Genomic DNA, 22,435 nt, shown 5'->3' with positions numbered 1-22,435 from the left:
CTTTTCACCCACCGGAGTCACCCCCGGGGGTGGGTGTTTTTAGGTATTTTAGTTCTGACCAAGGACCGCCGCCCGGGTTTAAAAAAGAGAAACCCCACCAAAAAAAAAAAAAAAAAAAAAAAAAAAAAAAAGAAAACTGTAACAATGTAGAGTTTGTGTTTCCTGTGTGTGTTGTGTTTTGAGATGAAGGCGTGTTGTGTGTTGACTGACTTGGGTGCCTCTGGGGTGTCCCAGCAGGTGTCCCAGCTCTTCCTGGGAACCTCCAGTGAGCACCAGCTCTTCAGCACCTGTAGTCCTCTCCCGCGATGGACACTGTTTATTTGTCATGTCTTACGAATGCTGAGACGTTTGAAATTTGATTACAGTTGTTGATAGATTAGTTGAGTTATGGTAGCTCTGCTCTCTGGAATAATACAGAAAAGTTAATTTTCCATTTGATATAACCGACCTCAAATATAAAGTGCTCGTGTTTTATATTGAAACAAATTGCAAAAGTGATCATGTGTGACAAACATTTTCCACAGTGGCAGGTGGGGTACATTGTAACTGGAGATGTGGTATAATTTAATAGAGAAGGAATTTAATAGAGAAACATCACTTATTTGTAAATACTATGTGTTCATTTTTCTTATTTTATTGTGCTGTGACTGTAGTGCATGTATGAATTAGTGCCAATCTCATTCTATAGAAAGAGCATCACTTGCTTGATTTCATGGTTGTAATTGGAATCTGTTTATGTGTTGTAAATACAGTAAATTATATCAAATTTTAATTGCATTCATTTTGTTTAATGCATTTTACATAGTATATTTTAAGATAGCTTTCCTTTTCTATATAGGAAGAGTCGAATGTACAGTTACAATTACACTATGTAATCTCTGGTATGTGCTTCATACCAAAATCCTTTTTTAACTAAAGAATGTGGGGTTGTCTGTAGAGTCAATCATTGTCTTCATACAAGTGAATTAGAACATTTAATGCTAAATGTGATTGACTGATGAGCTTTTTATAAAGTCATACTACTAAAATGGGATAAATACAAAGGTTCATTAGAGAGTGTTGAAATTATAAGTTAGCCTTTGAAAGTGGCACCTTTTCTAGTGGGTGTAACAGCTTCTTTGAGAGGCACCTGCGCACAGGTGGTGTTTGCAGTGTTGTAAATGTGAGCAAAGTGAGTTCTCTTCCCCCAGGGAACCCAATATGACCGCAGCTTCTCCTCCTTCATGGAACAGAGCATAGAATGAACTTCTCATTCGCTGCAGCTGCTTTCAGATAATTTGTAAGTGTAGCTGGAACAGCCAAAGACATTTGTTAATCAGATGAATTGGTGGATGAAAATTAATAAGCTATTTTGAATTTTATTTTGAAACAGTAATTGATTATGACATTTAATACTAAAACAAGGTGAAACATTGCTGTGTATCTTAATAAAAATGTTTAGGATGTGTAGTTTCCAAGTAGAATGAATGACCATGAATATTGTACTTGTTTACTGTCCTTGGATTCAGGATTCCTGATATTTTCACTTTCCATCCCTACCTCCAAGTGACTACTGTTAACTAGTTACAGTGATCATAGTTTGCCTTACTGTTGATTAATATTTGTAGATGGACTGTAAGTACTCGCATTATTTCTATTACCTTACCTAATTTTCACATAAACTCTTTGATCCCAGCCTAATATTTTCCATACTTTACAAATGTCAGGGAGTTAGATGAATTGATCGGATTCATAGAGCTTAAAAGTTGCTCATCATCTAATTTGACAATGGCTTTTGACTCTGAATTCATCACTTGCGAGTTATGTTATTGTAGGTGAAATAGTATCATACAATGAATTTTGGTGTTTGTAATTACTACGCTTATTTTCTTTCTGTTTTTTCAGTTATTCGACAACGAAGAGAAGCAGATGCTGCATTATTTTCAGAACTCCACAGAAAACTTCATTCACAGGTACAGTGCAGAATTCTGGAAGTCATTAGACTCATTGTTGAGGACATGATGAGTGGTATAGGAACCTTTGAATGTTTTTTGTGGTATCTTATTAAACTTTTCTATAATTGGTAATTGCTTTTAATTGTAGATTGTATTTGCTTTTTTGTGTGAGCTTCAGTATTAGAAGTTTTAGCTGGATTTAGTGCTAAATTGTTTATAAAGATGAATGAAGCTACAGTGGGAAAGTCAACAGAATTTGTGAGTTTGTATTGTAGTCACTTAAATACATTGCTGGGAGGAAGTACATTGGTAGAAGTCTTGACTTATCTTCATATAATAGCTAAACTTTGATAAACTTATTCATTGGATCATAATTTGTACTGCCATAGTAAATAATGAAAAAATTGATTTTGAATGTGGTTGGATATTGATACTTGAAAATGAAAGATCTAACCTTTTTTTTTTCTTTTGAAATGCGGTTTCGCTGTGTTCCCCAGGCTGGTCTCAAACTCCTGGGCTCAAGTGATCCTCCTGCCTGAGCCTCCCAAGTAGCTGGGACTACAGGTGCAGGCCACCAAGCCCAGCCTTGTATTTTCATAAAAGATTTTGGCAGCCTGTATGCCAATACATTAATTGAATCGTAGGGTGAGATTTTTGTGAATTCTGACTATAAAGGAACTTAGTTCATCCAGCTTTCTTTCCTTTTATGGAGAAGAAGGTGAATCTAGAGAGGTTTAGTGCTTTGCGCAGCAAATACTATTAGTGTTACACAGTGAAAATGATTGAGTTAGGCCTAATGCTGCTGGTAATTAAACTTCCTCTGTTGTTGTATTGTGCTCTTGAAACACGCTTAGTTCATTTGCTGCCCATTTTGATTCCTTAATTGTTTGACTTGGATTCACTGTTTTAAGCATGCTTTTTTCCATAATATTTGTGATATTATCTTTGTAATGTTTACAGAGTAAGAAATAGGAACCTTTTTTGTCCATTCATTTCCAGGCAGATTATTTCAAACTGCTGTATCATTTGCTTTTCTTAAATCTTTCTCCATTTTTAAGACCATTTTCTACACACTGAATGTTAAAAAGATTTGCTTACTGGATACCATATTTCTCCAGATTCTTAGCCTTACCAAGGTCCCCAAAGGGAGACTTCATCTAGTAAAAGCTGTTGTATTGGTTAATATCAGCCATTGGATGAAAACATATTTAGACACCTTGTGACTTAGAATGGTTGTTTTCCAAAATTTTGTTTGGAGCTATGAATGTTTATTCCTAAATATCAATGTTAAGTAGTGGCCTGCTTCCTAGGGCTCGCCCCCAAAACTGACTTGCTTGGCTTTTTCATTGCATGACTGAAACATGATGAAAAATACTAAGAAGTAATAGTATAAGACCAACGATTAAACAAAGTAGAATAGCAGATTCAGGTTAGTAGCCATTCCATCATTTTACCAAGAATGGCTCCGCAGAAGGGTGAAGGTTGTTGATCCTATTTTTTATCTCGTCTTAGTTAGGGCCCCATGTGTGGGTGTGCTGTGCAGACCACGGGGATGAAAGGTCAAAGGTGCAGTCGACTGTTTGCTCTTGTTGCTGTTAGACCTAGAGGGAAGGAGTCGGGAATGGAAGGAGGGTCCAGGTTGACATGGAGATGGGAGTAGAGTGCCGTGGTGTTCTTGAGTTGGGTCTGAAGCGTGGCTGAGCAGGAAAGGCCGGGCGGGGAGGATGGCTTATGAGGGGAGTAGAACAAGAACATTGTGCAGCTGGACTGCCCAGGCAGGGCTGGGGCGTTGAGGGCAGGGAACAAATGGCGTGCAGGTGCTGTGGCTGCATGGTAGGTGGTGCCCTGTTGATGAGGGGTGTTCTGGTATGGCAGTACCGGGAAAGCTGAGATCAGCTCTTGTGCTGGGCACTAAGCAGCTGCTTTGCAAAGATGTTTATTTGGTGTTCCTCTAGCTCTTACCATGTCCTGATAAGACTTTCTTCACGTACAATTCAGTTTGTGCACAGTTTTAAAAGTTTTATACCTGAACTTGCGGTCCTGTAGTTTCAGAGTCTGAGGTGGCGGGTCTGAAGTGGTTTCGGATGGCTAAAAGCATCTGTACTGCCAGAGTGGTGGAAATGATCTGGTTTCACCCACCAGATTTCTCCTCTACCCACTTCTGCCCCCTCTGAGCTCTGTAGACCTGGCGGATTATACTCCTGGCCTCTCGCTGTGTGTCTCCCGGTTGGCTTCAGCTGGAACTGGCTTAAGCCCCAGGGTGAATCCAGAGTTGGGAGAGGGATGACACCAAACTGTCATCTCCCCTGCTGCTGGGCAGCTGTTTGTCAGTGGCGTAGCTGTGCCCACAGCTCCTGAGGGCAGGCCCTGCGCTGTGTTGGGCCCTCCTGGAGCCTGCGGCTACTGTCTCCAGCCCTGACCCCTCTGGTCTCAGGGTCATTAGTGGCTTCCGGCTGGTGGTGTTCCACCCGAGTGGCTCCTGGCTGGTGGTGTTCCACCCTAGTGGGTCCTGGCTGGTGGTGTTCCACCCTAGTGGGTCCTGGCTGGTGGTGTTCCACCCGAGTGGGTCCTGGCTGGTGGTGTTCCCATAGCGGCTCCTGGCTGGTGGTGTTCCACACTAGTGGGTCCTGACTGGTGGTGTTCCCTAGTGGGTCCTGGCTGGTGGTGTTCCCAGACTGCCTCACCGTCTCCTGTGGTTTCCGTCCACACCTTCGTATCAAATGGTCTTCAGCAGACTGAAGAGATCCTCGGTGTTTTATACTTGCTCTTTTTATAGTTAAAAAATGCTCCCTCCTCCTTTATGTCACTTGCTAGGTTTTTGGTGCGTAATTTTGTTCATTTTTGAAATTTCTCCACCTTCACCCTCAAATACATCTTTGCTAAAATAAAATCTGAGATTTTTAACCTAGCAGTTCCTTAGTGCAAAGGTAGAACATTTCCTGCCGTCTTTCCCTTCACCTACTGGTCATTTCACTCAGAGACTCCCTGAAAACTCCCACAGGTTCTCACAACTTGGCATCCTCTGAGCTGAAGGGAGCGTTGCGCCTTATTCCACCCTTCTGGGCATCCATTCACATCCACCTGCACGCTGCGTGCTCTTTCTTCTGTGTTCTCTGTTTTGGTGAATGACAGCACCGTTGATCTTGCCCCCATGAGAACCTGGGTGTCATCTTGACTCCCCAGCTATACCTCTTGTTTGGAGGTGGACAGACCTGGGGGTGAACCCTGCATGTGGCTCTGTGATTTGGCTGAGTTATTAATGTTTGCTGTCCTTCGTTCTCTCATTTGTGTCATGAAGAGAATAAGCCCTGTCATAGTGTGCTTGTGATGATGACAGGATTTAATGCGTGGAAAGAGCTAAAGGTTGGCGGCCGCTTGGCTCCTTGGTCCTGGTCCTGAGTGCCTGAGCCTCACGGGCCCCTGATGCCGGCTTGCAGGGACTCGCCAGGGACGTGTGCCTGAGCACACACTAGGCTCACTGTATTGCATTCAGCTGCTTGCATCTCCCTCCAGATGACAGCAGTCTTCCTCTCATGTTGTCCCCTCCAGCCAGTTCGTCACTTGTGTGGTGATGGTGCCTCTCCCCGCGACGTCCTTCGCAGGCTTCCTGCTGTTGTCTTTACCTCCAAATCCAAGTTTCTTGGTGCAGCGTGGAGGCCTCCTGACTCCTGGCCTTTGTCAGGTTGCTGTGTTCTCCTGTCTGTCCCTCTGCACGGTCCATCTTTCTAGGGGACTTGAGTCTCCTCCGGGAGCCCTTTTGTGAGCTGTGAAGTGCCATTTGACACATTGCATCTGCCCACTTGTCTGTTGCCTGTGGTGAAACACGCTCCATCAGGGCTGGGTCTGTTTCTTATCCTTGTGGCCCTGGCTGGGGAGTGAGTTGAGTTTCTGAAAAAGCCTATGTCAACCAATTTTCTGAAGTTAGACAGTAATTTAAATACCTGGGATGAGCTTACTTTTAAAAGAAACTTTCAGAGAATGTGTTATGTAATGGAGAGTTTACATAATATAAGCAATCATCCCATCATTTGTTTTGTAAATAAAGGTACTTACATATTGTAGCCTGTGCATGCAAAAGGTAAGGCTGTATGAATAGAATATACTGAGGTTTGGCTGCTGTTATGTTTGTGAATCAGACTGGTGTGATACACACTTGGAAATTAATGAAATCTGTGTGATGACCCTTTCATAGAAACCTGTGGGTTAGTTATCTTGACAACTAAGTGCTTCAGACCCACATTTTTTTTTTTTTTTTGAGACAGAGTCTTGCTCTGTCTCCCAGGCTGGAGTGCAGTGGTGTGATCTCAGCTCACTGCAACCTCTGCTTCCCAGGTTCAAGCGATTCTTGTGTCTCAGCCTCCGAAGTAGCTGGGAGTACAGATGCATGATACTACACCTGGCTCATTTTGTATTTTTAGTAGAGATGGGGTTTCGCCATGTTGGCCAGGCTGGTCTCGAGCTCCTGACCTCAAGTGGTCCTCCTGCTTTGGCCTCCCAAAGTGCTAGGATTACAGGCGTGAGCCCCTGTTCCCGGCCCAGACCTACATCTTGACTTCAGGTACACATGATGCTGAGACTAACTTCTGCTTGGGGCTTAAATGGGATGTTGATAAAGGAAAAAATAATTCACATATTTTTATGATGGCTTTGTCTCATAATTATGGTTTTGGGGACATTGTAAGAATTATTTCAGGGGAGACGATACTGTTATTCAGCAATAGGGTAACTTAAAAAACTTTTCTTATTGGGGACTTTAGAGCTAGTTAATAGGGGAGCGAAAGACCAAAGGGTGTTGGTTGCATGAGGACATTTGCTTCTGCCTTCGGTTGGGTGGCACTGTTGAAAATACTTATGAACTGTTAGATTTGATGTCACTATGTGAATTTTGAAATGCATTTCTAGTTTTGAAATACAGTTCAGGAAAGAGGAAAATAAGACTGGAGAGTAATATAAAAATCGTTCCTTTAATGTTAACTTTTTTCCAAACAGGGAGTTTTGAAAAATAAATGGTCAATACTCTACCTCTTGCTGAGCCTCAGTGAGGACCCACGCAGGCCGCCAAGCAAGGTAAGCGGCTTTGCCTTCGCGTTTTCGGGTCTGTCGGGACACCCCGGCAGACTTTGATAGGAAACGGCTTCTGCAGCTAAGAAAATCATGCTAGGAAAGCAACAAGCTTGTCTGGTCGTGGAAGGTCAAGAGATTTCTTTGACTTTTTCTTTTTAAGTGCGTTTTTAGTCAGTGTGCAGTTTCTTGAAGATGTTTTTCAGAATTTTGTTATTCAGACAACAATGGGTGATTAAATAGAGAATAAACGGTCGGTTTTCAAGATGTTTACTTTGTGAAGTTACTGATATTGGCACCGATTGGCAATTCTTTAGGAGTTTTTCATGCTCTCAGTTGTGAGCGTTCTTTACTTTTGTGCCAGCGAAACCCTGTCATCACCGGGCTGAGTGTCTACCCTGCAGTATGTCAGAGTGATTCTGGTGCTCTGTGTCCCAGAGTCTGCCGTAATAAAGTACCCACCAGAGACGTGGGAGTGCAAAGAGGGCGAAGCGTGTGGGTGACAGAGTTCTGTCTATTGCTAAAGGCTTCGTCTGAGCAATCGTTATATATTAATATACATGTAAAGCATATAAATGTGAATATATAGAAGTAATCATTATTTAATAATGCCTAACTTTAAAAAATATCTAAGTTTCAGTTTGCTTGAATCAGCATGAGTGTTTAGTTATCAGACAATGTAGTAGTTGTTAGAGTTCAGAAAATTTTCTAAAACTTTATCAGTTTAGGCATATTTCAAAAGCATAACATCTAATTTATTGTTAATGAAGTATAGAATCCAAATCCATTTACAGAAATAGAAGGAAAATCTGAATATAAATGACCTTTTTAGGTTTGGGAAGACTGTTCTGTAATTTTCTGTCTCTGCTCTTAGTGTGTTTCTCTTTTCAGGTTTCTAGCTATGCTACCTTATTTGCTCAGGCCTTACCCAGAGATGCCCACTCAACCCCTTACTACTATGCCAGGCCTCAGACCCTTCCCCTGAGCTACCAGGATCGGAGTGCCCAGTCAGCCCAGAGCTCCGGCAGCGTGGGCAGCAGTGGCATCAGCAGCATCGGCCTGTGTGCCCTCAGTGGCCCCGCGCCTGCGCCACAGTCTCTTCTTCCGGGGTAAGGCCACGCCGACGTGCACAGATTCTCTGTGTGTTAGAAACAGAGACTCCTGCAGGTTGTTAACCAGACATCGGTGTTCACCCGCAGTGTCAGTGTCAGTGGGCTTCATACGTGCCAGACAGCATTCTGGGCACTCTGTCCGACGCTGTCCGTCTCTGAGTGTTACTCCTCTTCACAGCTGTGTCACCCGTCTTCAGAGCCGTGTCACCCCTCTTCAGAGCTGTGTCACCCCTCTTCACAGTGGTGTTACCCCTCTTCACAGCTGTGTTACTTACTCCTCTTCACAGCTATGTTACCGCTCTTCACAGCTGTGTTACCCCTCTTCACAGCTGTGTCACTCCGCTTCACGGCCGTGTTACCCCCTTCACGTCCGTGTTACTCCTCTTCATGGCTGTGTTACCCCTCTTCACAGCTGTGTTACTCCTCTTCACGGCCGTGTTACCCCTCTTCACGGCCATGTCACTCCTCTTCACGGCCGTGTCACTCCTCTTCACGGCCGTGTCACTCCTCTTCACGGCCGTGTTACTCCTCTTCACGGCCGTGTTACTCCTATTCATGGCTGTGTTAGCCCTCTTCACAGCTGTGTTACTCCTCTTCAGAACTGTCCTACGGTAGGGGTTCTTTCACTTTGTAATCGACAGAGCTGGCTGTAAAGTTCCGGCCAGTTCTCAGCTGTCACTGAAGTGTCCATCACGAAGGAGCTTGAAGTACCCTGTGCAAAGCCCTTCATCTAGAGGTTCTCTGACTGTGTGCTCAGGTTTTTCTCTTAGGGAATAGTGACCTCTTCATTGATGTACATTTTTCTCCTCACTGGATTCTTTAATAAATCGTTAAGTAAAATAAAATAAGGTTGAACTTCCCTCGAGTGCTGAGATCTTTAAGGATTGTGACATTTTAGTGCATGTGAATTAAGATGATGAAATGCAGGAATGCACAGCGAAGGTGTTATGTACGTGGTCAAAGCACGTTTTCAGGAAATACAGGATTTACAGCTGAGAATCAAGCAGGTGCCGTTGTCATTCATGGATGGAACTTTGTTTTCCTTTGTTTTTAATTACGCATTCTTCCTATATGTAGATAAATAGGTGGATTTGCTTTTTGCCATAGTTGGTTCCTGGAAATCGCATTAAAGTAGATTATCATAAAGTAGATATTTTTCCAGAAAAACAGTGACCAAGGATTTAGCATCAAATAAATGGTGTTTTCCGTATAAGTGTAATAGAATTATTAAATCATTTTGTGATTTATACAATTATGTTCAAGACACTCAAAAACAGAATGTGTGTTCTATACGTATGAATTACCAATGGGGTCTAGCGTTGTGTAAAGAAAACGCAAAGCATTTAAAAACAGAACTTGACACATTTAATCTAAAATTTAAATTCCAGCTAAAAGAATCAATTGACATTCTCATTTATACCTTAGAATTTAAATTAATTACTGTTATCCTATTAAAAATCTGTATAGAGAACTTTGAACTGAAAGTCTTTTAGAATTGTCCTCTTAAATTTAGGACTATGCCCAAAGACATAGTTTTAGTGAATGTTGTTGACTTCTTTCCTGATGAAAATGGAGTAAAATAAGAACTGTTTTAGTTCTTTCCTGTTCTCCTTACTTCATGAGTGGATTGTGGATGAACCCCCCTAATACTGCACCAGTACTAATTCCAAGCTCTGGCACCTGGAAACTAGTGCAGCTGAGGTTCTCATTTTTGTGTTTTGCAGTCCCAGGAAGTGATATTTAGTTGCATCTGTCAAAACTGACGCTATTAGAAATCAGCTATGAGGTTCTTACATTTTTCAAAAAACAACTTTGACATAGTCTCAAAATTGCTGACAAGCCATCTTGACCTTGAATATGCATTTGAATATGCTGCTTAGATTTTATACGTTTGTATATGTTAGAAGTTAATTGAAAATTACAGTGTTTCTTTTCATAGTGAGCACCCTGAAGGCTGAAGACAGGTGTGGCCAGGCGCTTGGAGCCTGGGACAATGTCACAGTGACTCAATTCTACTCAGTACATGGGGACTGAACAAGAGTTGTTGATTTTGAAATTAAAATAAGTAGAGAATTTCAAAGTGGTTATAGGGTGGGTATATGTTTATAAAGAAAAGCCAAGTAGATTTTGATATTAATGGTAAGAAATATATATGTAAGGTAGCAGTAAGATGATTTTTCAACCACTGTGTTGGGTCTGAACGCTAGGCCAAGGGTCCCAAGGAGGCTTGGCCAAGTTCAGGGGACTTGGGACTGTCTGTTACTGATATATTCGGTTAGGATAAAGTCATGGTATCAGCTATCTGAGATTTATAAATTTACAGAATTCACAATAGTAATACAAGAGAAATTTCTGGGGACACTTTTGTCTCTTCAGTGAATAGTCTGGCTATTAGAAGATAATACATGTTTCTTTTTTTAGACAGTCTCATCAAGCTCCGGGAGTAGGAGATTGCCTTCGACAGCAGTTGGGGTCACGACTCGCATGGACTTTAACTGCAAATCAGCCTTCTTCACAAGCCACTACCTCAAAAGGTGTCCCAAATGCTGTGTCTCGCAACATGACAAGGTCCAGGAGAGAAGGGGATACGGGTTGTGAGTAAAGATCTATGTTTATACAGCTTTTCGGTGAACGTTTGGAATTCGGCCGTTCCTTATTTTAAAGTACGGCCCAGGAGCCCCACCTCAAACCTTTTAGTGGTTTCTTCTTGTTCTTATGATGAAGTCCAGAGTCCCTGGTGGTCTGCGGCACCTTGGGGAGTCTGGCTTTCCACCCCAGGCTCCCTGGACTTCTTCCTCCCAGCACAGTCTGCTTTTTGGCTGCTCGTCCATGTGGCCTCCTCCCCACACATATCTCTTCTTTGCTGTTCCTCCTCGCATTCTCCTGGTCTGTTTTCATCCTGCCATTCTCCCTGGTTTGAAAGTCTTTAAGGCTGGGTTAGGCACCGTAGTAAAAGTCATCTTCTTCCACCAAAGTCTTAAGTCCACAGAGGGGCTAAGTCTGTTTCATTTATGGGGCCAGTGCTTAGCACAGTGCCTGGCATGTCGAAGACAGTCCCTGAGGAATTACTCGATGGTGAGATGAATACCTCATGGAGGGTTTTAAAGCCCTGCTAGATTCCAAAGGGAAGCCTGAGTTTCTTTCTTGAGAACACTACAGTTAGCAGCGTTTGAAACATGAGTGTCCTGAAAATAGAGGATTGGGCTTCCCTGTTGACTTATAATCTGCTGATTCTGGAATGGCTCTGGATGTTACCTGTACCTGTACTTGTGTAGAATGCGAAGGTGAGGAGCATCTGAGAGCCGGAGGACATCCTGGCAGTCTTAGTCCCCCGCAGCAGTCTCTACCATCTGCCCCACTCCCCCTGTCCCCATGTGTAGCTCCCGCGTCCGGCGTCTGTCTGTCCACGGCCCACACTCATGTTGTGTTGGACAGTTGTGTGTTCGTGGCACAGCAGGCCAGCCTCTAGACTGAGACTCACCTTGTTTCTTTCTAACTTCATACTCTCTTTTTCATCTTGAACTTATTTATTGAGTTAGTAAATTTCATCCGGGTGGCAAATATCTAATCTGAAGCTAATTGTGTCGTAATATCTGTTGTATCTTAAAATGTATTGTCTAGTAATTACTCTTTAAAAAATGATTTTGCAGGTACTATGGAAATTACAGAAGCAGCTCTGGTAAGGGACATTTTGTACGTCTTTCAGGGCATAGACGGCAAAAATATCAAAATGAACAACACTGAAAATTGTTACAAAGTAGAAGGAAAGGTATGGTAACATAAAATCTAATTTAAAATATTCAGAAAGAAAAAAAATGTCATGAAGTCCAGATAGTGAGCTGTTGATTGATAAGGTGGTACTGGGATTTTGCGAATCCAGTGTGAGGTGAAATTGCACTGTGGAATCCTGGTTTCTATTTCTGTCCATTGTGGCTCGTTCAGTTTTATTATGGGGACCCTTTGTGATTAATGTGTGCCTCCTTTCCTCGCATCTACTGATGGGGCCACCCCATAGCTGATTTCTGCATCCTGCTGTGTGATGGCTGAGGCATCCAGGGGACAGAGGTCCCTTGGCGCCTTCAGCATTGATGCAGGATTCCAGGTCAGGGGTCTTCACCCACTTTTGCTTCCTTTTTCCATAACCTGCCTTTACCATGCCCATTTCTTGTGGTGTGAGTCACACTGGGGCTTTTAGCCCTTTCACAGCGTAACTGAGATCACAGACCATCTCTGCCACACCGCGGGACAACTGCAGGGTGGTGTGAAGGGAGCTCATGGTGCCCTTTGAGGTGCTTTCCATCACGCTGTCACTTGATGTGCTTTCCTTCCTTTTAGTGATGGGATCTTAGTTTTAACTTTTATGTCTTGAAGCCTAAGGATTATAATAATAATATTAAAAGTATAAGTGTTTGAGAAAAATACTAGTTAAAACTCTGGTATTGACTTTTAATGTTTAACATTTGATGTATTTACTTTTTAGGCAAATCTAAGTAGGTCTTTGAGAGACACAGCAGTCAGGCTCTCTGAGTTGGGATGGTTGCATAATAAAATCAGAAGATACACGGACCAGAGGAGCCTGGACCGCTCATTCGGACTCGTTGGGCAGGTGTGTTCATGGTTCCTAGGATGCTGGGATGCCGCGTACTTTGGGAAACGCTTATTCTAGTTGAAATCTTACTGAGAAATAGCTCCTCCTACGGCTCTTTCCAAGTAAAGCAACTTTGAGAGTCAACTGTCAGGGTCCACTCAAGAAAGTAGAAACCACAGTAGGTGCTGATGAGGACACTGAATGCAGCAGGTTGGCTCAGGAGCTGCTGGAGGACTGTAAAGCACAGAGAAAATGGTGAGACAGAGCTGGCCATGGGGAGCTGGCATTGCCCGATTCCAAACGCTCAAGGGGGGCCCTGCCCAGCTGCTGCTGCCTCCTCCGGAAGGTGGAGGAGGGGCCCTGCTGGGATGGGGCCTGCTAACAGGGGACACTCCCAGCTGCGTGACTCCCCAGGCAGCACGGTGAGGCAGGGTTTGGGAACACTGCTGAAGCTGGAGATGGGAATCCGGCTATGGCTGTCTGGACAGCCCTGGGTGGGCACTGCCAGTGGCACAGTGCATGGCTGGGAGGGAGCTGCTGCTGCTTCTCCTCCTGGTGGAGCCTGACAGGGGGCAGCCGACAGGAGCTGTGGCATCTCCACTGTCCAGCCCTTCTTCGTGGCTAAGCAGCATGTGGTCTTGTCCATAGGTTGCTTATTGGACAGTAATTACTGCCAATGAAATCTCCAAAAATTACTGACTCACAAAATAACTGTGTACTATAAGCCCAGCATAGCACAGGACTCATGGCAGTGTGGCTGGTGAGTAGGAGTGTGGCTAGGGGGTAGGAATGTGACTGGTGGGTAGGAGTGTGGTGCTGCAGTGTGGCTGGTGGGCAGGAACATGACCGGTGGATAAGAATGTGGCTGGTGAGTAGACACGTGGTGTGGCAGTGTGGCTAGTGGGTAAGAACATGGCTGGTGATTAGGCGTGTAGTGTGGAAGTGTGGCTGGTGGGGAGGAGCATGGCTGGTGGGTAAGAATGTAGCTGGTGAGTAGGAGCACGGCCAGTGGGTGGGAATGTGGCTGGCGAGTAGGAGTGTGGGTGCTGGGTAAGAATGTGTGGCTGGTGAGTAGGAGCCTGGGCGGTAGGTGGGAGCCTGACTGGTGTGTAAGAATGTGGCTGGTGGGGAGGAGTGTGGCTGGTGGGAAGGAGCATGGCTGATGGGGAAGAACGTGACTGGTGGGGAGGAGCATGGCTGGTGGATGGGAGTGTGGCTGGTGGGGAAGAGCATGAGCATGGCTGGTGGGGAGGAGCGTGGCTGGTGGGTGGGAGTGTGGCTGGTGGGGAGAGCGTGGCTGGTGGGGAGGAGGATGAGCATGGCTGGTGGGGAGGAGCATGGCTGGTGGGGAGGAGCATGGCTGGTGGGGAGGAGCGTGGCTGGTGGGGAGGAGCATGACTGGTGGGTAGGAGTGTGGCTGGTGGGGAGGAGGATGAGCATGGCTGGTGGGGAGGAGCATGGCTGGTGGGGAGGAGCATGAGCATGGCTGGTGGGGAAGAGTGTAGCTGGTGGGTAGGAGCATGAGCATGGCTGGTGGGGAAGAGTGTAGCTGGTGGGTGGGAGTGTGGCTGGTGGGGAGGAGCGTGGCTGGTGGGGAAGAATGTGGTGGGTGAGTAGGCCTGTGGTGTGGCAGTGTGGCTGGTGGGGAGGAGCGTGGCTGGCGGGGAGGAGCGTGGCTGGTGGGGAGGAGTGTGGCTGGTGGGGAAGAACGTGGTGGGTGAGTAGGCCTGTGGTGTGGCAGTGTGGCTGGTGGGGAGGAGCGTGGTTGGCAGGGAGGAGTGTGCCTAGTGGATAGGAGTGTGCTGTGGCAGCATGGCTGCTGAGTAGGAGTCACACTTTGAGCTTTGAAGCAAGGCAGCCCAGGGTTCCAGTTTGGGCTTCTCCTTTAATGGTCACGTCATCTTGCACAGGTTATCTTCTGTTGGCCACAAGTTTCGTCCTGCGTAGAGTGGAGTAGTGATTACCTCCAGATTGTGAAGATGGGGAGAGAATGTGTATAAAGATGCTGCTCCCCAGGCTAGGACTGTTTTCTATTCTGTTTGCCAGTCTAGTGAGTTGCTCGATGACCAGCCACCATTCTCCTTCATTGCAAAGGCAGAGAGAAGTGAGCTGGCTCTTTCTTGAGGCAGGTGGGACTGATGGGCCATCCCCTCAGCAGCCAGCTGTGATTTTAGAGTCCCTGTCCCCTTTCTTGAAGGGAGTGTTTGATCGTATCTCGGTTTATATCATCATCTTATGCAAGTGTCACTGATAAGTCCTAGTTAACTTGGTAGACATGAAGCAAGACACACACACAAAATCAATACAAGATAACGAAATAAACCGCTATGTAGATACTTTATTCCAGGAGGTGGATTGATCATCACTATAGTAGTATCATATTATGTGTTAGAGCAGGGGTCCCAGCTCCTGAGCTGTGGACCGGTACTGGTTCGTGGCCTGTTAGGAACTGAGCCGCACAGCAGGAGGTGAGTGGAGGGTGAGCAGGCGTGACCGCCCGAGCTCTGCCTCCTGTCAGATCAGTGATGGCGTTAGTTTCATAGGAACGTGAACCCTGTTGTGAACCGTGCATTCGAGGGATCTAGGTTGCGTGCTTCTTATGAGAATCTAATGTCTGTCTAATTATCTGAGGTGGGAACAGTTTTATCCCAGAACCACCCTGCCCCCCCCATCCCACACTGGTCCGTGGAAAAATTGTCTTCCACAAAACCAGTCCCTGGTGCCAAAAAGGTTGGGTACTGCTGTTTATAGTACTGGACTTTAGAGCCTCTTCTTTTATCTCCTTATTGATTATCATAGCAGCCCTCTAAAATGATCAGGGCAAGCATTAATTGTCCCCATTGTGCAGATGTGAAAATTGAACCTTAGCAAGTTTAATTGATTTGACCAAGTTGCCCTGACTAGTAGATGGCAGATACGGACCAGGGTGTGATGTGTCACTTCTGTTCCAAAGCTGTCTATGTTCTATTTCCATTTCCTCCTTTTTGAAGTCATTGCTCTGTGCTATCCAGTTGCTGAAGGAGTGATGGTTTATTTATCTTATTTGAAGTGCCAGCGTGTGCACTCAGTGGGGTGACTGTGTGCCCTAATTTATGCCTTGCATAATTTGTGTCCTGTGTCAGTATTACCAGTGCCCCCAATTAGCCTTGGAGGTGTCCTGGCTCTAGACATACCAAGTGGAGCAAAATCATATATGAATGAAGATACTGTTTTGTAAGCGTGAAACTTACATGTGCATTTAATGAACCAAGGTGGAAACAGCCTCTGCTAACCATAGGCCTTTCCGTTTGAATGAGTGCGGCGCTGCCACACTCTGCCTGCTCTTGCACTCTTTGGTTGTAGACCTCTCAGAAGCTGACTCACATACTCCTGTGTATAAATACTTCCATTCTACACGATGGATAATGATTTGATTATTTCTGCAGGGTTTTTTTTTTTTTTTTTTTGGTGACAGAGTCTTGCTCTGTCGCCCGGGCTGGAGTGCAGTGGTGCCATCTCTGCTCACTGCAAGCTCCGCCTCCCGGGTTCGCCCCATTCTCCTGCCTCAGCCTCCCGAGTAGGTGGGACTACAGGCGCCCGCCACTGTCGGGCTAATTTTTTGTATTTTTAGTAGAGACGGGGGGGGTTCACCATGTTAGCCAGGATGGTCTTGATCTTCTGACCTCATGATCCGCCTGCCTCGGCCTCCCAAAGTGCTGGGATTACAGGTGTGAGCCACCGCGCCTGGCGGCATATTCAGCAGGTTTTTAAAAGCTTCGACGTGTTTGTGTTTCTGCCCTCCTGCCCTGGGGGCTGGGATGGAGTTTTGGTAAAGAGTGATGCTGTGCCTGAGCAGATTCCGTGTCATTTTCTCTGTAAATATCACCGAAGAAAATTGACCTATGGTTTAATAAGCACCTTTGTGCTCACCCTGTGCCAGGCGCTTGCCCTAGGTTACTGCATTTATTCTTCCCTGTGTAGATGAACCGAGAGGTTCATACCGTTGGGGGCTGACGCTGGTGGTGCCTCCAGCGGGAGCCCTGGATTTTGCCCCGTGGTCTGTCTCATTCCAGACTCTAGGACGTTTCTTCTTGCACACCTCACTTTTGACGTGTTCTTTTGTGTCTACAAAATTAGTATGTTTTATGTTCATTTTTGAACTTGAAAATGTTCACATTTGTCTTAGTCCACAAACCATAAATGCAGTAAAATACACCTATAGAAGACTGCTGATATATTTTAAAAATATACAGAAAGTTATGCAACCTACATATTTACTTGAAGAAAACAAGTTTAAAAAACATTAAAAAAAATTTTGATGGCTTTTTGCTGGATAAAACTGAATAAGAAAGAACACAGGTTTATCCCCTGCAGGCTGCTTCTGCTGTAGGCAGCGCTGCCCCCAGGCATCCTGGAGTTACAGCCCACAGTTCGTCCCTGAAGGCTCTTGCCACAGGACCGGATGCAGGTGTATAAGGTGCCTCTTCCAGCTTCTGATTCCGGTTGACCTGACTCCTTTCAGCATTTAAGATTGGAGATGTGTGGAAAAGTTCTTACTACTAATAGAGGTCAGAAGAGCAAGCAGTGCAAACGAACGAAAATTAGGGGGATTGGCACTGAGCTGCTAATTTTTAAATTTTGTTAATTAAGAGCCTGAAAGAAAATTACGTTCTAACCCTGAATATTTACAGGGGATATAATCTTAAAGGATCATTCTCTAAAGTGACTGCACTTCATGAAAACTATACCATATATTTTTTTTCCATTCCTCTTCTGCAAAGTTCATGCTTTTTGTACTAAGGAACAACACTTTTTTCATGTTATTAAAATGTATATTGTGGTGATTAAGATGATTAAATTATTGACAAAACCTGAATTTAAATCTTGTAGCACCCCACCTGAACTTTATCTAAAAGCATTATACCTTTCCACTTAAAATCAGTCCATGTATAATGAGTGTGTTGTGCTTTAATTATATTTCTCTTCCACACAGAGCTTTTGTGCCGCCTTGCACCAGGAACTCAGAGAATACTATCGATTGCTCTCTGTTTTACATTCTCAGGTAAATATTTTATTTTTATTTTTATTTCTTCATGATTCTAAGCGTTATGAAATTGAAGCTATATAGAATGTTTTAAGTTACTTCATACATTACTTTTAAAAGACAGCAATATTTTTCATAATATTATTTGTAAGATTTGAATATCAAGTTTCAATGTATCCCAGAGCCAGTTAATTGCTAATTTTCGGAGTTCCACCAGTTAAAGGTCACTTGTAGCTTAAAAATACTATTGTTTTTTTTTAAAGGGGACTTTGGCTTCATTTTTATGAGGAAAATCATTTTCTTATATTTACTTGAAGAAGTGTGACCTATGTAGTTATTTGTACTTAAACATTTCTATCTTTGTTGTTTTTTAGCTACAACTAGAGGATGACCAGGGTGTGAATTTGGGACTTGAGAGTAGTTTAACACTTCGGCGCCTCTTGGTTTGGACCTATGATCCCAAAATACGACTGAAGACCCTTGCGGCCCTGGTGGACCACTGCCAAGGTCCCGTGCGCGTCTCTCCTGTGCGCGTCTGGCGCTCGCTTTGTTTTAGAACTTGTCCTGTGCGCGTCTCTCCTGTGCGCGTCTGGCGCTCGCTTTGTTTTAGAACTCGTTGTAGGGTGCGCCATCCAGGCTTGCTTTTGTGTCCTAACCTTTTTTATCCTTCACGGCCATGTTGATTCAATAGGAATCGACAGATAATGAACCGAGAGGGAACGTAACCAGTTGCCAGTGTGACCCAGTATTTACACGGTAGAAGCTTGGGCTGGCATTGAGATGGAGGTGGGAAGGAGGGAGGGTGTCTTGTGTTTAAAGATTTCTCTCTTGCGTGGTCCTCGGTTACCGTTCCTGACAGCGCGTGTTGCTCCCTTGGTTGCCTTTCCTTGCATTTTGCTTTTTGCCTTTATTCCTTCTGCGGTCGGGGACCATGTTGGTGACTCTCTGTCAGATGTTCCCATATTTGCATGTCTTGCTTTGGCCTCTCTGTCTCTAGGTTCTGTATTGCTAGTTGCTTTCTGACATTTTTTCTCATTGTTTGTACTACCGTAGCCAAGAACCTCTTTGCCTTTTCCCTCATTTGTATCATTGAGATCCTAGTAGCAGTTACCTCTTAGGGTTGTTACGACGACATGAGATGGGCGAGCCGGCCATCTGCCGCACAAGAGTTCCCTTCTCACTGCCATCCTCTGCTCGGGGTGGTCCCCAGAATCTGCAGGGCCCCCTTGGTCGTCTTGCTGTCTGCACACCCTCCTCTCTCACCTCTTGGCACTTCCCTCAAAAAAGAGAGAAGTGGAGAGCAGTAAATAAACACCAGTGTTTTCTCCAGTTCCCAGGGCTCCTCCGGAACTGGATTCCCCCCAAACTCCTCTGTCACTTTCCGTGTCCCGCGGGCCCCTGGGGTCCTTCACTCCCCTCACTCTGCTCAGCCTGTGCGCTTGGCCTTGGCGCTGTAGGGGCTGTTATAAGAGCTGCTGTCCGATCCCCATATTCAATCTCACACCCCCACTTTGTATACACACACCAGAGCCATCTTCTTAAAATCAGACCCCGTCACTCCTCTCCTACCAGTGGTCTAATAAAATCTTGAATTCTTAGCATAACATAAGAATTCTTCATGTGCTTCTATTTCCAGACCGGATTTTTGCCACTCCCAGTCCTTCATACTGAGTAGCTCTGGCCCAGGCCCGGGGGCCTCTTCTCTCCACGCAGAGCAGTGTTTCTCACACTGTGTGTTGTAGCCAGTTAATGGGTTATAAAATCAGTGATAGGTTGGGTCTAGCATATCATACCAAAAAAAGTGCAAGTATTGATTCATAGAACTTTTGTTTTTCACATACATTTGTGCCCTCCATTGCACCGTGATGCGTGAGTCTTAGTATGCTTCAAGGAAAAAAGGCATGAAAAGTCATGTGAACTTTAGATTGTGTAGCCAGCAATTTTTTTGCTACTTTTTGTTTCTGAAAAATTCCTCAGCAGCTAAAGAGAGGAGTGACTCACAGACTTGTGTAAAGCCAGGGTTGGAGTCTGGACCTCCTGGTTTCTGAATCATGGCATGTTACTGCTGCTTCTGGGTCCAAAATGGTATTAACTGTAAGAAAACAAATGCTCTTTATCTCAGTTACTTGGGTGTCTTTGGTTAGTGTGAAGTGACTGGTGTGTACTATGAGTGTAAATGTGGATTTTTTTGTATTTTCCCCCATTTCTCCCAGGAAGGAAAGGAGGTGAGCTGGCCTCAGCTGTCCACGCCTACACAAAAACAGGAGACCCGTACATGCGGTCTCTGGTGCAGCACATCCTCAGCCTCGTGTCTCATCCTGTTTTGAGCTTCCTGTACCGCTGGATATATGATGGGGAGCTTGAGGACACTTACCACGAAGTAAGGATCGGTGTTCGGTTCTGAGACTTGGATTTAAAAAGCATGGGCATGCAGTTATGCTGTTTCATTTTTTCCCCTCGTGATTACCATATTATCCTAACAGGAACGCGACTGCACTTCATTTGAATACCATATACGTTTTACACAGTGCCTTGACAGCTGGTTAGCTCACTGAACAGCATGAGTTCTTTGGTTAGTGGAGAATTGTCCAAGTTTATTCCTCAGCAAGGTAGAATCACTCGTCCAAGTTTATTAGCACGTGGATGGCAAAGCAGGACAAGGCCTCCTGAGTCTTGGGGGAGTCTTCATCGCAGATTCTGCTGCTTTGCCATGATTACTTTGCAAACTCACTTTGGTGCTAACAGCTTAATGAAACTAGTTAGTTGTATATATATCTATTGAAATATGGTCCGTTCTGTAACACAGCATGTGCTGCTTAAAAATCACTTGTGTAGTAAATCACATGATAGAAATGATAGGGCTTTTGGTGGGAGGTAGGGTGAGGGGCACCACACTCAAAAGGTTTGTCAGTAACATTAAAACAACAGAAAGACAGGAATCTAACGAAAGTTGTACAATTTAACACGTTAAAGCGTTAAGAAATACATAAGCACTGCCATAAATATCACATTGGCCTTGGAAAAGCCCTGGCGTTTGCTTGTGGGAGTGGGCTGTTGGGGCTGCAGCCTGTGTGTGACGGGAAGTGGCAGAGGCCTGGCCATCTGAAACGCAGGTGTGCCTGTGTGTGGGTGCTGCTGGCTGTAGTGGCCTGTGTTCTTCTGCCGTTTCTCATGGATCAAATTGCAAATAAGCAAATGTGAAGTTCGTATTATGTTCAGTTTGTTTTCTAATTTATTGTTTGTGATGTTACAAGTTGTTTTTAAAGCAAGCGTTGGGGCAGAATGGAATCTCTCTGGTGCTCTGTGTGCTTTTGAAACACATGGGCGGCATGGCGCACGCGCATCTGCTTGGGCAAGTTGCTCAGCCTGTCTTGTAGCGCTTTCCCAATGGTGTATGTAGTTTTTCTTTATTACCGGACATTATTTCACGGTAGGGACAGATCTGTTTTTATCTAGCCACTCTCTTATTGATGGAGATGATGTTTTTTGTAGTTTTTAATCTTATGAACAGTATTAAAATGAACATCCTTTTATGTGTCTCCCTGAGCGTATTTATGGCCCAGTCTCGGCTCACTGCAAGCTCCACCTCCTGGGTTCACCCCATTCTCCTGCCTCAGCCTCCCAAGTAGCTGGGACTACAGGTGCCTGCCACCACGCCCGGCTAATTTTTGTATTTTTAATAGAGACGGGATTTCACCATGTTGGCCATGATGGTCTCAATCTCCTGACTTTGTGATCCGCCTGCCTCAGCCTCCCAAAGTGCTGGAATTACAGGTGTGAGCCACTGCGCCTGGCCCATGGGGATGCATATTTTATTTTATTTATTATTATTTTTTTATGGTGATGCATATTTTAAACTTTGATTCTGCCATGTCGTGCTCAGGAGTGCTTATCCAGGTTGACCCAGCTATCAGCTTTCTGTTATAGTCCTCATTCCTGCGTCCTTCTCAACACTTTGTATAATAATATTTTCACGTAATGCACAAAATGTGCCATCTCACTGGGGTATTTATTTGCATTTCCCTGATTACTAGTGAGACTGACCAGCTTTTCATGCTTATAGGTTTTTTTTTTTTATTTCTTCTCTAATTACCTGTTAGTTTCCTTTGCCCATTTTTCTTATGGATTTTTCTTTTTAGGAGTGAATCATGGATGGTTTTATATTTTCAAATTTTTATATATGGAATTGCTCTTTTAAAAAATTGTATCTTTTAACTTTTTTTCACGTTCTTCCAAACTTATAAAAAAGTTGGAAGAATAGTACAAAGAGTCATTGTACTGTTGACTGATCCTTAACTGAGACTCCACACAAGTTTTACCATGTTTTATCATAAACTAAATTTCTCTGTATTCTTGAATCTGTTTCTGGATTGTCTTTTTTCTGTTTGCTTTTTATCTGTCAGTGTTATTTAAATGACTCTACTCTGTGGTTTGAAATTTGGTAGAGGCAGTCCTTTTGTTCTTTTCACAATTTCTTTGTTGTTTTTGCACATTTATACTTACATACGACTTTAGAATCAGCCTGTCAATTCTGTTAAAAGATACTTTAAAAATTTTTATAGGGATTGCATATTGAATTTGGGATTAAAAAGAGTTTTCAGGCTTCTTGTCTTCCTTTTGCTGAATGAACTTTCTTAAAAAAAAAAAAAAATTGAAGCTTTGTAAGGTATGTTTTATTTCACTAATGGTTCCCTAAAGTTTTTCAAAGCTTTTGTGA

At 44.2% G+C, this 22,435-nt stretch overlaps 1 protein-coding gene across 3 annotated transcripts in view; it reads left to right on the top strand.

The window, feature by feature from the left end:
* The window catches only part of TUBGCP3 (tubulin gamma complex associated protein 3), a 96,116-nt gene that overhangs the window by 20,433 nt on the left and 53,248 nt on the right, over window positions 1-22,435 (top strand). For 2 of the 3 annotated variants that reach the window (XM_025364571.1, XM_025364573.1), the window contains exons 3-11: window positions 1,885-1,952; window positions 6,924-7,001; window positions 7,887-8,104; window positions 10,529-10,701; window positions 11,758-11,876; window positions 12,588-12,713; window positions 17,668-17,736; window positions 18,093-18,225; window positions 19,932-20,098. In XM_025364571.1, coding sequence (XP_025220356.1) covers window positions 1,885-1,952; window positions 6,924-7,001; window positions 7,887-8,104; window positions 10,529-10,701; window positions 11,758-11,876; window positions 12,588-12,713; window positions 17,668-17,736; window positions 18,093-18,225; window positions 19,932-20,098 — 1,151 coding nt within the window. The remainder of the gene's footprint in view (window positions 1-1,884; window positions 1,953-6,923; window positions 7,002-7,886; window positions 8,105-10,528; window positions 10,702-11,757; window positions 11,877-12,587; window positions 12,714-17,667; window positions 17,737-18,092; window positions 18,226-19,931; window positions 20,099-22,435) is intronic. The other variant, XM_025364572.1, reaches the window with a different exon arrangement.

Source organism: Theropithecus gelada, chromosome 17 (genome assembly GCF_003255815.1).
Source record: "Theropithecus gelada isolate Dixy chromosome 17, Tgel_1.0, whole genome shotgun sequence".
In the NCBI taxonomy this organism is placed as follows: domain Eukaryota; kingdom Metazoa; phylum Chordata; class Mammalia; order Primates; family Cercopithecidae; genus Theropithecus; species Theropithecus gelada.
This window is presented reverse-complemented; position numbering and strand designations above follow the sequence as displayed.